We start from the raw sequence: 15,750 nt of genomic DNA on the forward strand, positions 1-15,750 counted from the left end.
TGATCTCCCCTTCCCTGCTTAACATTCTTGGATTTGTATACCTTCCGGTAATTCACCCACCGCTTGTTTATCTTTTCTTAGGAATCACTGTTTTGTGCAGCCAGTTGTCCAATGTCTGTAAATGATTGTTTCATAAATTTTGTCCAGTTTATTCATTATTTACAAAGTTCTTGAAACCCAGCATCGTAGAGGATAAAGTCCTGTAGGTTGCATCATACTTAAATTAAAATTGCAGCTAAATTTTCCAACAAAGAATGAAAACTATCTCCAAAATCTATCATTCAGATCTTTTATATTGCCTTTATTTACTTTACCTGAATTTTTAAAACTTCTATTTATGCAAATAACATTTTCAAGTTATGAAGTTAGGGAATATAATAATAGAAATAGTACCTTGAATGTATAACATCTTCCTCCCAAAATGGTTGGAATACTACAAATTAATACTCTCATTGTCTTCCAAAACAATGTGGAAGAGCCTGCATATTATTACCTCTGAGATTTGTTACATGAGAACCTCCTTCTCAATGTGGTTTTATTCTTTGATTTTTATATAAACTTAATTGGCCTTGATATTTCTGAAATCTCTGATATGCTATTTTATTTCCATTTATTTGTCATCTGTGTTCTTTCTGTTTGTATCTACCAATGACTTTTCCTAATTACTTCAAATCCTGTTTATTTATGATAAATTCCTGGAGAAGGGATTGGTCATTTGTATGTTACAGTTTTTGCCTCTTGACTATTCAGTCACAAAATGCAGTTAACAAAATGTAATATTGAAAAATGCACATTAGGATTTTCCCATTCAGAAATAATATTTTGCCTTACTAATTTATGACTTTTAACTCATTATAACTTATAGTTACAGTAATACTAAGTGAATACTAATAATACTAACCAAAGCAATTGTTACTACTAAATGTAATTGCTAACACTTGTAAATAGGACACATTATATACAAGCCCCTGTTCTAAACTCTTTTTTTTTATTATGTTATGTTAGTCACCATATAGTACATCATTAGTTTTTGATGTAGTTCCATGATTCATTTTTGTCATATAACACCCAGTGCTCCATGCAATATGTGCCCTCCTTAATACACATTATAGGACTAACCCATCCCCCCCACTCCCCTCCCCTCTAAAACTCTCCGTTTGTTTCCCAGAGTCCACAATCCCTCATGGTTAATCTCCCTTTCTGATTCCCCCCCTTCATTTCCCCCTTCCTTTTCCTTTTCCTAATGTTCTCCGTGACATTCCTTATGTTCCATATATAAGTGATACCATATGATAATTGGCTTTCTCTGCTTGACTTATTTCATTTAGCATAATCTCCTTTAGTTCTATCCATGTTGATGCAAATGTTGGGTATTCATCCTTTCTGATGGCTGAGTAATATTCCATGGAATATATGTGCCACATCGTCTTTATCCATTCATCTGTTGAAGGGTATCTCAGCTCCTTCCACAGTTTGGCTATTGTGGGCATTGCTGCTGTGAACATTGGGGTACAGATGGCCCTTCTTTTCACTACACCTGTATCTTTGGGGTAAATACCCAGTAGTGCAATTGCTGGGTCATAGGGTAGCTCTATTTTTTTTTTTTTAAGATTTTATTTATTTATTTGCCAGAGACGGAGAGAGCACAGGAGAGCACAGGCAGACAGAGAGGCAGGCAGAAGCAGAGGGAGAAGCAGGCTCCCTGCTGAGCAAGGAGCCCGATGGGGGACTCGATCCCAGGACCCTGGGATCATGACCTGAGCTGAAGGCAGCCGCTTAACCAACTGAGCCACCCAGGCATCCCTAGGGTAGCTCTATTTTTAACTTTTTGAGGAACCTCCACACTTTTCCAAAGTGGCTGTACCAATTTGCATTCCCACCAACAGTATTAGAGGGTTCCCCTTTCTTCACAACCTCTCCAACATTTGTTGTTTCTTGCCTTGGCAGTTTCTAAGTGGTATAAGGTGGTATCTCAGTGTGGTTTTGATTTGAATTTCCCTGATGGCTAATGCTGTTGAGCATTTTTTCATGTTTCTGTTAGCCTTTCATATGTCTTCTTTGGAGAAGTGTCTGTTCATGTTTTCTGCCCTTTTTTTTTTTTTTTTACTTGATTATCTGTTCTTTGGCTGTTGAGTTTGAGAAATTCTTTATAGATCTTGGATATCAGCCCTTTAACTGTAGTGTCATTTGCAAATATCTTCTCCCATTTCATGGGTTGCCTCTTTGTTTTGTTGACTGTTTCCTTTGCTGTGCAGAAGCTTTTATCTTGATGAAATCCCAAAAGTTCATTTTCCCTTTTGTTTCCCTTGCCTTTGGGGACGTGTTTTGGAAGAATTTGCTGTGGCCGATGTCAGAGAGGTTATTGCCTATGTTCTCCTCTAGGATTTTGATGGATTTCTGTCTCACCTTGAGGTCTTTCATCCATTTAGAGTTTTATCTTTGTGTATGGTGTAAAAGAATGGTTGAGTTTCATTCCTCTGTATATAGCTGTCCAATTTTCCCAGCACCATTTGATGAAGAGACTTTTTTCCATTGGATATTTTTTCCTGCTTTGTCGAAGATTATTTGACCATAGAGTTGCGGGGGACTTTCTACTCTGTTCCACTGGTCTTTGTGTTTGTTTTTGTGCCATACCGTGCTGTCTTGGTGATCACAGCTTTGTAATATAGTTGGAAATCAGGCAACATGATGCCCCCAGCTTTGTTTTTCTCTTTCAGCATTTCCTTGGCAATTCGGGGTCTTTTCTGGTCCCATACAAATTTCAGGATTGTTTGTTCCAGCACTTTGAAAAATGCCATTAGTATTTTGATCAAGATGGTGTTGAAAGTATAGATTGCTCTGGACAGCATAGACATTTTAACAAAATTTATTCCAGTCCATGAGCATGGAATATTTTTCAATCTTTTTGTGCCTTCTTCAATATCTTTCATAAGTGTTCTGTAGTTTCTAGACTATAGATCCTTTACCTCTTTGGTTTGGTTTATTCCAGGGTATCTTATGGTTTTTGGTGCTATTATAAATGGAATTGATTCCCTAATTTATCTTTCTACAGTTACATTGTTAATATATAGGAAAGCAACTGATTTCTGTACATTGATTTTGTATCCTGCCACATTACTGAATGGCTGTATGAGTTCTAGTAATGGGGGGGGGGTCATCTGTGAAAAGAGATAGTTTAACTACTTTTTTGCGTATTTGAATACCTTTTATTTCTCTTTGTTGTCTGATTGCTTTTGCTAGGACTTCTAGTACTATGTTGAACAACAGGGGTGAGAGTGGGCATCCTTGTCATATTCCTGATCTTGAAGGAAAGACTCTCAGCTTTTCCCCATTGAGAATATTTGCTATGGGCTTTTCATAGATGGTTTTTATGAAATTGAGGAACATTCCCTCTATCCCTATACTCTGAAGAGTTTTAATCCGAAAGGATGCTGTATTTTGTCAAATGCTTTTTCTGCATCAATCGAAAGGACCATATGGTTCTTGTCTCTTCTCTTATTAATGTGTTCTATCACATTGATTGATTTGCGAATGTTGAACCACCTTTGCATCTCAGGGATAAATCCTACCTAGTCATGATGGATAATCCCTTTAATGTACTGTTGGATCCAATAGCTAGGATCTTGTTGAGAATTTTAGCATTCATATTCACCGGGTCTCTAATATTACATACTACAGGTTTATAATTACATATTACAGGTCTATAATTCTCCTTTTTGATGGAGTCTTTGCCTGGTTTGGGGAATCAAGGTAATTCTGGCCTCATAGAATGAGTTTGGAAATTTTCCTTCCATTTCTATTTTATGAAACAGCTTTAGGAAAATGGGTATTAAATCTTCTTTGAGTGGTTGGTAGAATTCCCCAGGGAATCCATCAGGTCCTGGACTCTTGTTTTTTGGGGAGGTTTTTGATCACTGCTTCAATTTCCTTACTGGTTATTGGTCTGTTCAGGTCAGTTTCTTCCTTTTTCAGTCTTGGTGGTTTATAGGTTTCCAGGAAGGCATCCATTTCTTCCAGGTTGCTTAATTTATTGGCATTTAGTTGTTGATAATAATTTCTAGTAATTGTTTCTATTTCCTTGGTATTAGAAATAGATCCCTCCCCTCTCATTCATAATTTTATTAATTAATTTAGGTGCTTTCTCTTTTCTTTTGGGTAAGTCTGGCCAGTGGTTCATCAATCTTATAGTTCCATTGATTTTCTCTACTGTATTTCTGGTTTCTAATTCATTGATCTCTGCTCTAATCTTAATTATTTCTCTTCTCTTGCCTGGCTTAGGCTTTTATGTTGTTCTTTCTCCCATTCTTTAAGGTATAAAGATAGTTTGTGTATTCAGGATTTTTCTGGGTTTTTCTTTGAGTGAGGCATCGATGGCTATTTCTTTCCCCCTTAGGACCACCTTTGCAGTATCCTATAGGTTTTGGACCGATGTGTTTTTGTTCTAATTGGTTTCCATGAATTGTTTAAGTTCTTTGATTTCCTGCTTGACCCAAACATTCTTAAGCAGGATGGCTTTTAGTTTCCAAGTGTTTGAATTTCTTCCAAATTTTTTCTTGCGATTGAGTTCCAGTTTCAAAGCATTGTGGTCTGACAATATGCGAGGAATAATCTCAACCTGAATTTGTAACCCATTATGTCATCTGTTCTGGAGAAAGTTCTATGTGCGTTTGAGAAGTATGAGTATTCTCTTGTTTTAGGTTGTTATGTTCTGTGTATATCTATGAGGTCTATCTGGTCCAGTCTGTTATTCAGAGCTCTTGTTTCTTTGTTGATTTTCTGCTTAGATGACCTGTCTGTTGCTGAGAGTGGAGTGTTGGGGTCTCCTACTATTAATGTATTATTATCAATTTGTCTCTGTTTTGTTAAGAGTTGGCTTATGTAGTTGGCTGCTCCCATGTTGGGGGCATAGATATTTACCATTGTTAGGTCCTCTTGTTGGATAGACTCTTTAAGAATGATAAAGTGTCCTTCTGTTTCTCTAAGTATGGTCTTTAGCTTAAAATCTAATTTGTCTGATATGAGAATTGCTAACCCAACTTTCTTTTAAGGTCCGTTGGCATGAAAAATGGTTCTGCATCCCTTCACTTTCAATCTGGATGTTTCTTTAGGTTCCAAAGGAGTCTCTTGTAGATAACATATGGATGGGTCCTGTCTTTTTATCCAGTCTGCAACCCTATGCTGTTTCATGGGAGTGTTTAAGCCATTCACATTGAGAGTGATTATTAAAAGATAGATTTTATTTTCATCATGTTGCCTGTAAAGTCTTTGTTTCTATAGATCATCTCTGTACATTTCTGTTCTATATCACTCTTGGGGTCTTTCTCCTTTTATAGAACCCCCCCTTAATATTTCTTTCAGGGCCAGCTTGATGGTCACATATTCTTTCAGTTTCTGCCAGTCTTGGCAGCAGCTTGTCTCTCCATCCATTCTGAATGACAGCTTTGCTGGATGAAGTATCTTTGGCTGCATGTTATTCTCATTTAGTACCCTGAATATGTCTTGGCAGCCCCTTCTGGCTTGCCAGGTCTCTGTAGACAGGTCTGATGTTATTCTGATATTCCTCCCTCTGTATGTAAGAAGTCTCTTGCTCCTCGCTGTGCTTTCCAGATTGTTTCCTTGGATCTAAGATTTGCAAATTGTACTATTATATCTCATGGCGTCAGTGTGTTCTCCAGTCTTATCTTGGGAGGGGTCCTCTTTGCCTCTTGGACACAAATTCTTATTTCCTTCCCTAGATTAGGGAAGTTCTCAGCTACAATGTGCTCAAATATATCTTCTAGACCTCTTTCTCTCTACCCTCAGGGATCCCAATAATTCTGATATTGGAACATTTCATTGAGTCACTAATCTCTCTCAGTTTGATCCCTTGGGTTTTAATTTGTTTTTCCCATGCTGCCTTAGTTTCCTTCTTTTCTGTCATCTTATCCTCTGGCTCACTAATTTGTTCTTCTGCCTCATTTACCCTGGCAGTCAAGAGTATCCAGTCTAGACTGTATTTCATTCATAGCATTTTTAAGTACAGCCCAATTAGATCTCATTTTTGCCCTTAGAGATTCTGTATTGTCATTAATATTTTTCTCAAGCCTACATATCTCCTTCATAGTTGATACTCTGAAGTCTATTTCTGACATCTTGGTTATATTCATATCCATTAGTTCTGTCACAGAGGCCACAGTCTCTGATTCTTTCCTTCCTTTGTTGGGGGTTCCTCCTCTTAGTCATTCTGTTGAGGGGTGGCTGAGGGAATGTACAGAGTCCAGATTATTGACCACAACCCAAGCAAGATGCACCTGTTTTATGGGACCTCTGGGTTGTCAGCCTCTTGGTCTTCTAGCCTATCTTCTGGGGGAGGGGCCTGCTACCCTATTACTCAGGCATCCCTGATTCTAGCACCTAGAAGTATGTCTAATACAACATAATTTCTTGATAACTGTTTTGTGAACCTAATTATATCTGCTAATACTTAGAAAATCCCAAACTGTTCTTTCTCATATGGAAGAGAAACAAAGGTGAGCTTCTCAACCTCAAAATATAGATATTGATGTAGTTAACCAACCAAGATTTTATTTACCTAAGGTACAATGCCCACCTTGTCTTTCTCATGAACTCAAATGGAGATGTTTCTGTAGGTAGATGTCACTAGGAATATCTGTTTAACTTCTAAGCCCTCTCAAATTCATTCCTAGACTTTTTATTATTAATTGCACTCAGGTAATCTCCTCCATTCTAAGAAAAGACAGCCATTCCAGGGCAGACTCTGTAGGACCTTGTACAGTCTTTGTTTTATCAGGCCATCCTGTTTCTGAATATGGTCTAATTTTTTAATTATTATTATTTAATTATTTTTATTAACATATTATGTATTATTTGTCCCATGTGTACAGGTCTGTGAATCATCAGGCTTACACATTTCACAGCACTCACGGTAGCATATACCCTCCCCAATGTCCATAACCCAACCACCCTCTCCCTATCCTCCTGCCCCTCAGCAACCCTCAGTTTGTTTCCTGAGATTAAGAGTCTCTTACAGTCTGTCTCCCTCCTGATCCCATCTTGTTTCATTTTTTCCTTCCTTTACCCCCAAATCCTCTGCCCTTCCTCTCATATTTCTCATATCAGAGAGATCATATTATATGAAAGTTGTCTAATTGTTAAAATACAATATAGATTATGTTTATTTATGAAATGATGGTTTCCACTCTGAAAAGGTCACAGATCTCCATCAGTCCTTTGATTTAAGGGCTATAAACAACACGTTAAAAATTGGCTTAGAGATCCTAGCCAGATGGCCCCTACGCCACCTTCCCTATAAATAGTGTTATGGCATCATGTTAACATAAATACACTTTTCCCTTCTGGTATAAAGTCATTGAGATATAATTTGGGATTTAATCTGAGAAGTAAGCAGGATTGGAAAATAGTAGAGATCATATAGAGCCAGTATTTATCTGAGGGAAGGATTAGAGATAGAGCTTTCAGGCTTACATTAGAGATACCTACAGAGACCCAAAAAATCAACTTTAAAAAAATAGGCAAATCCAAACTTTTGTTTAAGAATGTCAAGATTTCAGAGAAGCACTGCCTTTTATAAGTAAGTTATTTGAGACTTTGTCTTTCAAAAATAAGCATTCAGCTTTGTTTTAAAGATAAAAAAAATTGGGGGACAGCTCCAAAAATGTTAAGTTAGTTAATGATACAAAAGATTAAAAATTATAACTCATAACTATTTGAAAGTATAAGACAGTGAAGTAAACCTAAGACTTATGAATTGAATTCTCATTAAATCTTCACACAAAATAGAAAATCTTCACAAAATTAAAAAAAAGTCCTCTAAATTTAGCTTTATGTTAATATTTCAATAAATTATTCTTATACAGACTCCTTTTGGAAATCAACAATCTTTTCCTGGAATATGACGTTTTTGATAGTGTGATCCTTGTATTTTTTTAAAAATTATTTTCTTCAGAAAATTACAGTGATGATTTTGAAGGTGAGGAGGATATTGATGCACCTTTGGCGACTCAAGAAGAGACTAATACCAAGGAAAATCCCAAATCTGAAAAACTACATATACCCAAACAGGTATACGTCAATTATATATTTGACAATTTTGAAACTTCTGTCATCACCTTAGGTGACTGTACTATATGAAGAGCCCAAAATATGGAGTTCATCATTGTCTTGCTCATCGTTGTAAAGATTTAGGTCTCTTAACACTCAAACATTTTCTTAATTCAGGATGCCAATTTAATGTAAATCTTAGTGAAATGTGGCAATTGATTTTCTAAAGGATTTTCTTGGCAGGTAACTTCTTTGAGTTTCACAAATTAAAAGTTTAATTGAAATCTCAAATCTAATTTTTAAACAGGTATATTAAGCTACACTTTCCTTGGTAGATCTTGTTCTTGTGAAGTACAATAAATACCCCTCCTCATATGCTAACAGTGACATTACTGTCTGAAATTTATGTGACTAGGATTATGAATTAAATTATTCCATTCATATTCAGTTGCTGTACTCCAATTCTTTTTTCTTAGTTGTTACAAAGACTGGCTAAGCATGTTACTACATATTGCCTGCCATAGAGAACTTACCCTTGAAGCTACCTAGTAGTAACTAACTAGTAGGATAATTACTGTTTGCTCTGTTGGTCTTGATCTGTACAAGTAAGGTCTCTTTTGGAACTGCACATTAAGACTAGATGTTTAAACATGTATGAAACCATAGGTGTCTAAATAGAAGTAAGAAATACTACCCAGGTATTAATAAATACTTATTTTTAAATATACCTGATGTTTTGTCACTGGGTGTCTCTACATCACTCAGTTTGGAGGGGAAAATAAGAAAACCTTTAGAAATACATGAAGATTAATGTGATCTGCTGGTTAGTCTTAGAAACTTAATGGGACCTATACTTGGAATATGGCAGTTTAAATGTTTTATGAAAAATAGGTCACAGTGGTTTGATATATCAAGAAAATATAACCTACATAAAAATATGTCAGTATAAATGTACACATCGCCTATCCAAGTGAAGAACATTAGTGACACTAATTGTAAAACTTACTCTAAAGGAACTTACAAATTTTTTTAGGGAACTTTAATTTTGACACATTTCAACTATCTTGCAGTTTGGTGGCCTGCCTCTTTGAAAATTTTATTTCTTAAAATGGCTGAGAAACAGAGTACAAGTTCTATTTGATCATTAATTTTGAAAAATAAAAGAAAAATAAGTGATGTTACAATAGCAAGAATCTTATGTAAAGTATCCATGTTATTCTGGAGTTGAAAAAATAGAATTTCTGAGCCAGGTGGATGAGCAAATGGCATCTAGATACTTTAAAGAAAGTTTTTAAAGGCCTAAATGGATTGGTAATTGCTACATTTCTGAAGAAACTTCTAGAAGTTCTCTATGTTCTCAGTCTTACAGAATTATTCGTGAATGAAAATGATGAAAGAAACTTAGAAAGCACATTTCTTGACTTTTTCAAAATGGTGTAAAACACTGGTTTTTGGATTGTACTTTATTTTTGTTATGGGCATTTTACATAATTTTGGTTTCAGATCGTATTATTATTTTAATTTAGGAAGAAGAGAAAACTGGCATGCTGGCTAATGGTAAGTATTAGAAGGCCAAGTTATATCTAAATAATTCTGGAAAAGTTACTGTCTTCTTTGTTTTTAAATATCTCTAATGAATTAAAATCCACCAATTTTTCTCAGCAGTGTATACCTTAATGCCTGTCTTGAATTTAGTTCCTATGATATGTAAGCATATTTGCTTTTTAAAAGATTAGGATTAGATAACATTATGGTAAATTCTATCAAACGTTCAAAGATGAATTCATACCAGTCCTTCTTAAAATCTTCCAAAAAACAGAAGAGGGAATTCTTCAAACTCATTCTATGAGGCCAGCATTAACCCTGATACCAAAACCGGACAAAGACACCTCAAGAAAAGAAAACCACAAGAAAGCAAGTGATCCCATTTATAATAACATGAAGAAGAATAAAATTATTTAGGAATAGATTAAGGAAGTAAAAGAGATATACACTTGAAACTATAAAACATTGATAAAAGAAATTGAACACACAAATAAGTGAGAAGATAGTCTGTGCTGATTGATTGGAAGAATTAATGTTAAAATGTCTGTACCACCTAAAGTGATCTACAGATTTATTGCAATCCATATCAGATTCAAAAGGTATTTTTCACAGAAGTAGAGAAAACAATCCTAAAGTTCACAGGGAACCACAAAAGACCCTAAATAGGATGGTTTTTTTCCAAAACAATCTTGGAAAGAAAGAACAAAGCTGGAGCCATCCCACTTCTGATTTCAAATGTATTACAAAGCTACAATAATCAAAATACCATGGTATTGGCTTTTAAAAAAGACTCATGGATCAGTGGAGAGTCCAGAAATAAACCTATGCATATATGCCCAATTAGTTATTGATAATGGCACAGAGAACACACAGGAAGGGAATAGTTTCTTCAATAACTCATGTTTGGAAAACTGGATAGCCACATGCAAAAGATGGAACTAGACCCCTATCTAAACCCCACACACAAAATTGAACGCAAAATGGATTAAACACTTGTACATAAGACCTAAAACCATACAACTCGTAGAAGAACTGGAGTTAGCTCTTTTACACTGGTCTTGGTGGCAGTTTTTTTAGATTTCACATCAAAAGCAAAGACAACAAAAGCCAAAATAAACAAGTGGGATTGTATCAAACTAAAAAGCTTCTGCACAGCATGGGACACTGTGAGCAAAATGAAAAGCATTCTGGGGACCGAGAGAACATATTTGTAAACTACATACCCAATACAGGATTGATATCCAAAACATACAAGGAACTCCTATAACTTAATAGCCAAAAATGACCAATAGGCAAATAATAAAAACACTTAACTTCAGTAATCATCAGGGAAATGCCATTAAAAACCACAGTGAGATATCACCTCACACCTGCCAAGGTGGCTGTTATCAAATGATAAGATGCTGGTGAGAATGTGGAGTAAAGGGAACTCTTGTTTGCTGTTGGTGAAAATACAAACTGGTATAGCCACAATGGGAAACAGTATGAAGACTCCTTGAGAAATTGAGAATAGAACTATTACATAATCCAACAATGCCACTTCTAAATATATATATATGTATCTCTCCAAGGAAAATGAAGTCATTATTTCAGAGAGATGTCTCTATTCCCATTACAGCATTATTTGTAATAGCTAACATATGGAAACAACCTAAATGTCTGTCAGTGGATGAAAGGAAATATGACATGTATATACTAACGGAATATTATTCAGCCTTAAAGGAAATCTTGCTATTTGCAACAACATACATGAATTCAGCTAAGTGAAATAGCAAGACAGAGAAAGCTGAATATTGCATGGTATCACTTAATAGGTGGAATCTAAAAACAAAAGTTGAACTCAGAAACAGTAGAATGATGGTTGCCAGGACTGAGGGGTGGGGAAAATCGGGGAGGTTAATAAGTCCAGACTTTCAGTTATAAGATAAAGTCTGAGAATCTATATAACCTGGTGAGTACAGTTGTAAATATTATATAATTGACACCTGCAAAGAGAGTAGAACTTAAGTGTTTCCAGAAAAAGAAAGTGAGGTTATACATGCATTAATTAACTCAGTTATAGGAATCCACAGTGTATACATAAATTGTCATGTCCACATTAAATATATTAAAATTTTATTTGTCAATTATACCTCAATAAAGCTAACAAAAAAAAAAGACTGTTAATTGACAGTAGAAAGTGTAATTTACGGAGTGAAAGAGTTTACTATGGAAATTAGTAACAATGATGAAGAAGACACAGATAAATGGAAAGACATCCTGTGCTTGTGAATTGGAAGAATTAATACTGGTAAAATGTCCATATTACCTAAAGTGATCTACAAGTCTACTAAGGTAACCCAACCCCTATCAAAATCCTAGTGGCATTCCATTTTAAAATTTATAGGGAACCACAAAAGACTCCATATAGCCAAAGCAAGCATGAGAAAGAGCAATGCTTAGAGGTATCACCTTCCCTGATTTGAAAATATATTACAAAGTTGTAGTATTCAGAACAGTATGGTATTGACATAAAAACAGACATATGAAACCATTGAGACTATTGAATAGAGAGCCTAGAAATAAATATACACATCCTTTGGTCATCTGATCTTCAACAAGGGGGCCAAGAATATACAATGAAGAAAGCATGGTCTCCTTAATATAGGCATACCTTGTTTTCTTGCATATGGCTTTATTGTGCTTCCCAGATACTGTGTTTTTTACAAACTGAAAGTTGGTGGCAGCCCTGCATCAAGCCAGCCTGTGTGCCATTTTTCCAACAGCATTTGCTCACTGCATGTCTCTTTGTTACATTTTGGTTAACTCTTGGGATTTTTCAGACTTTTTCATTATTTGTTATAGTGATCTGTGGTTAGTGATTTCTGATGTTACTCTTCTGAGTGTTGTGTTCTGCCTGCTCCACTGAACAGCTGTTACCCCATCTCTTTCCCTCTCCTCAGGCCTCCCTATTACCCAAGACACAACAATATTGAAATTAGGCCAGTTAAGAACCCAAGAGTGATTCTAAGTGTTTGAGTAAAAGGAAGAGTCCCATGTCTCTCGGTTTAAATCAGAAGTTAGAAATGATGAAGCTTAGTGAGGAAGGCATGTTGAAAATTGAGATAGGCCATGATACACTTGATCATACAAGAGTTCTCATAGAGAAGTATGATGAGAGTGATGTTGTTTTCATGCTTGTGTTTCATAATACAACATCCATGCTGCACCCCATGGATCAGAGTAATTTTGAGTTTCAAGTCTTATTATTTAAGAAATTTATTTCACTGTGCTAGATAATGATTCCTCTGATGGATCTGGGTTAAGTAAATTGAAACCTTCTGGAAAGGATTCACCATTCTGGATGTCGTTAAGAACATTCATAATTTACGGGAAGACGTTAAAATATCAACATGAACAGGAGTTTGGAAGAAGTTGATTCCAGCCCACATGAATGACTTGGAGGGGTTCAAGATTTTAGTGGGGGAAGTAACTGCAGATGTGATAGAAATAGCGAGAGAGAACTAAAATTAGAAATGGAGTGTGAAGATGGGACTGAATTACTGCAACCTTATGGTCAAACTTGAAAGGATGAGTCTCTTATGGATGAGCAAGGAAAATGGTTTCTTGAAATGGAATCTCCTGGTGAAGATTCCATGAAGACTGTTAAAATGACAACTGAGGATCTAGAATATTCTATAAGCTTAGTTGATAAAGCAAGCAGCAAAGTTTGAGAGGAGCAACTCCCAATTTTGAAAGAAATTCTGTGGGTAAAATGCTATCAAGCAGCATTGAATACTACAGAGAAGTCATTTGTGAAAGGAAGAGCCAATTGACGTAAGAAGCTTCATTGTCCTACTCTAAGAAAGTGTTACAGCCACTCCCACATTCAGCAACCACCACTTTTATCCGTCAGCAGCCATCAACATTGAGGAAAGACTCCAACAGCAAAAAGATTACAACCTGCTGAAAACTCAGGTGATAGTTGGTATTTTTTAGCAATAAAGTATTTTTAAACTGAGGTGTGGATACTATTATAGGTGTAATGCTATTGCACACCTAATAGACAACACCTTAATGTAAATATAGCTTTTACATGCACTGAGAAACCAAAAAAAAAAAAAAAAAAAAACCTGACTGGCTTTATTGCAATATTTGCTTTATTTCAGTGATCTGGAATTAAATGTGCAGTATCTCTGAGTTATGCCTGTATATGGTATTAAAAAATGAGACACATGAAGAAGAATGACGTTAGACCCTTATCTCAACCCACATACAAACCCAGGATGGACCAAAGACTTAAATATAAAACCTGAAGCTGTAAAATAACTAGAAGAAAACATAGGGGAAAAACCTCTTGGCATTGCAGTAGGGAATAATTTTTTAAATATGACCCCAAAACACAGGCAACAAAAGCAAAAATAGACAAATGGAATTGCATCAAACTAAAATGCTGTCTAGTAAAGGAAACAATGAAAAGGGTGAAAGGGCAACCTATAGATTGGAGAAAATATTTGTAAACTGTATTTCTGATAAGGAGTTGATATCCAAAATACATAAAGAACTTATGCAACTCAATAGCAAAGATAAGGTAACCCAATTAATACTGAGCATAAGACCTAAATAGACATTTTTCAAAAGAAGACATACTACTGGCCAACAAACACATGTAAAGATGCTTTACTTCACTAATCAGGAAATGCATATCAAATGAGATATCCCCTTCCTGTCAGATTGGCTTTTTATCAAAAAGTTAAAAAAAAAAAAAAACATGTTTGTGAGGACATGGAGAGAAGGAAACTTTTGTACACTGTTGATGGAATGTAAAATGGGTGCAGCCACTACGGAAAACCATATGGAGGTTTCTAAAAACAATTTAAAATGGAATTACCTTGTGATTTAGTAATCCCACTTCTGGATATATATTTCAAAGAGATATCTGTACTCCTGTGTTCACTGAAGTATTATTTACAATAGCCAAGATATGTATACAACTAAATGCCATTGACAGATGAATGATAAAGAAAATGTAGTACATATAACATTACACTGTGGAGGACATCATGCTAAGTGAAGTAAGCCAGATGCAGAAAGACAGATACAGCTTTGTTCTGTGAAAGGAAGGTATATGCAAATCAAACTTTAAAGGCCAAAGGAGTCCTAAGGCTGAAGGAAAAGGCTAACAAGTCCAGCTTGACAATGAATGGATTATTAAGGGAACTTACAGGTAGAAACACGTTTTGTGCACCATAAGATGTACAGATCTCTGTAACCCCACCTCTCTTCGGACTTCTGTATAGCCTTAGAGGCTGGGAGTACTGCTGAGGGACCACATAAGGGAAGAATGTTTAAGAATACATGTGGGTCATAGTCCTATCTCTAGGGCAGATCAAGGATGCTATGCCCCAAGAGTGTATTTAAGGATGTGGTTGAAAAGGAAAGAATGTTGGTTGGCTGCCATGCTCAGGAAGGTTTCAGGTCATCGAACACTTATGGCAGGAGTTGTGACCAAGATAGTATTAATCTTGTTCACCCATGCATGAGCTCACTCATATGTGTTATCTAAAAATGTTAACCTTGTAGAAGCGAGAGAGTAGAATGATGGTTACCAGGGACTAGGGGAGGGGAATTTGGGGAGATGTTAGTTAAGGAGTACAAAGTTTCAGTTATACAAGATAATAATTAAGTTCTTAGAGCTAATGGACAACAATATGGTTATAGTTAACAATATTATATACTTGACATTTGGTTAAGAGGGGAAATGTGTGTTCTCACCACACATATACACAAAAGACACCTAACTAAAAGGTAGGATAATGGATATATTAATTAGCTTGATCGTAGTCAGTATTTCACAGTGTGTACACATACGAAAACATCGAATTGTATACCTTAAATATATACAGTTTTTAATTGTCAACTATACCTCAGTAAAGTTGAGGGGGGGAGAATATTTCTTTTTTGTTATTTTTCACAGGCCCTTTGCATTCCACATGTAAATGTACATTCATTTGACCTGTATATCTGCATAGTTATGCATGTTAATGTAATCATGGTTATTACATATATATGATTATATGCTCCTTACCTGGAAATATTTACTGTTGTTTTTATATAGCTTGTATTTGATTTAAGTCTTAAATTGAAGGAACCATATAAATTTCT

General features: G+C 35.6%; 1 protein-coding gene across 3 annotated transcripts in view; it reads left to right on the plus strand.

Annotated features, from left to right (window-relative positions):
- CEP162 (centrosomal protein 162) overlaps positions 1-15,750 on the plus strand; it is a 99,703-nt gene that overhangs the window by 22,372 nt on the left and 61,581 nt on the right. For all 3 annotated transcript variants that reach the window (XM_032339134.1, XM_032339133.1, XM_032339132.1), the window contains exons 7-8: positions 7,967-8,082; positions 9,588-9,618. In XM_032339134.1, the coding sequence (XP_032195025.1) occupies positions 7,967-8,082; positions 9,588-9,618 (147 nt within the window). The remainder of the gene's footprint in view (positions 1-7,966; positions 8,083-9,587; positions 9,619-15,750) is intronic.

This window comes from Mustela erminea, chromosome 4 (assembly GCF_009829155.1).
Source record: "Mustela erminea isolate mMusErm1 chromosome 4, mMusErm1.Pri, whole genome shotgun sequence".
Lineage (NCBI taxonomy): Eukaryota > Metazoa > Chordata > Mammalia > Carnivora > Mustelidae > Mustela > Mustela erminea.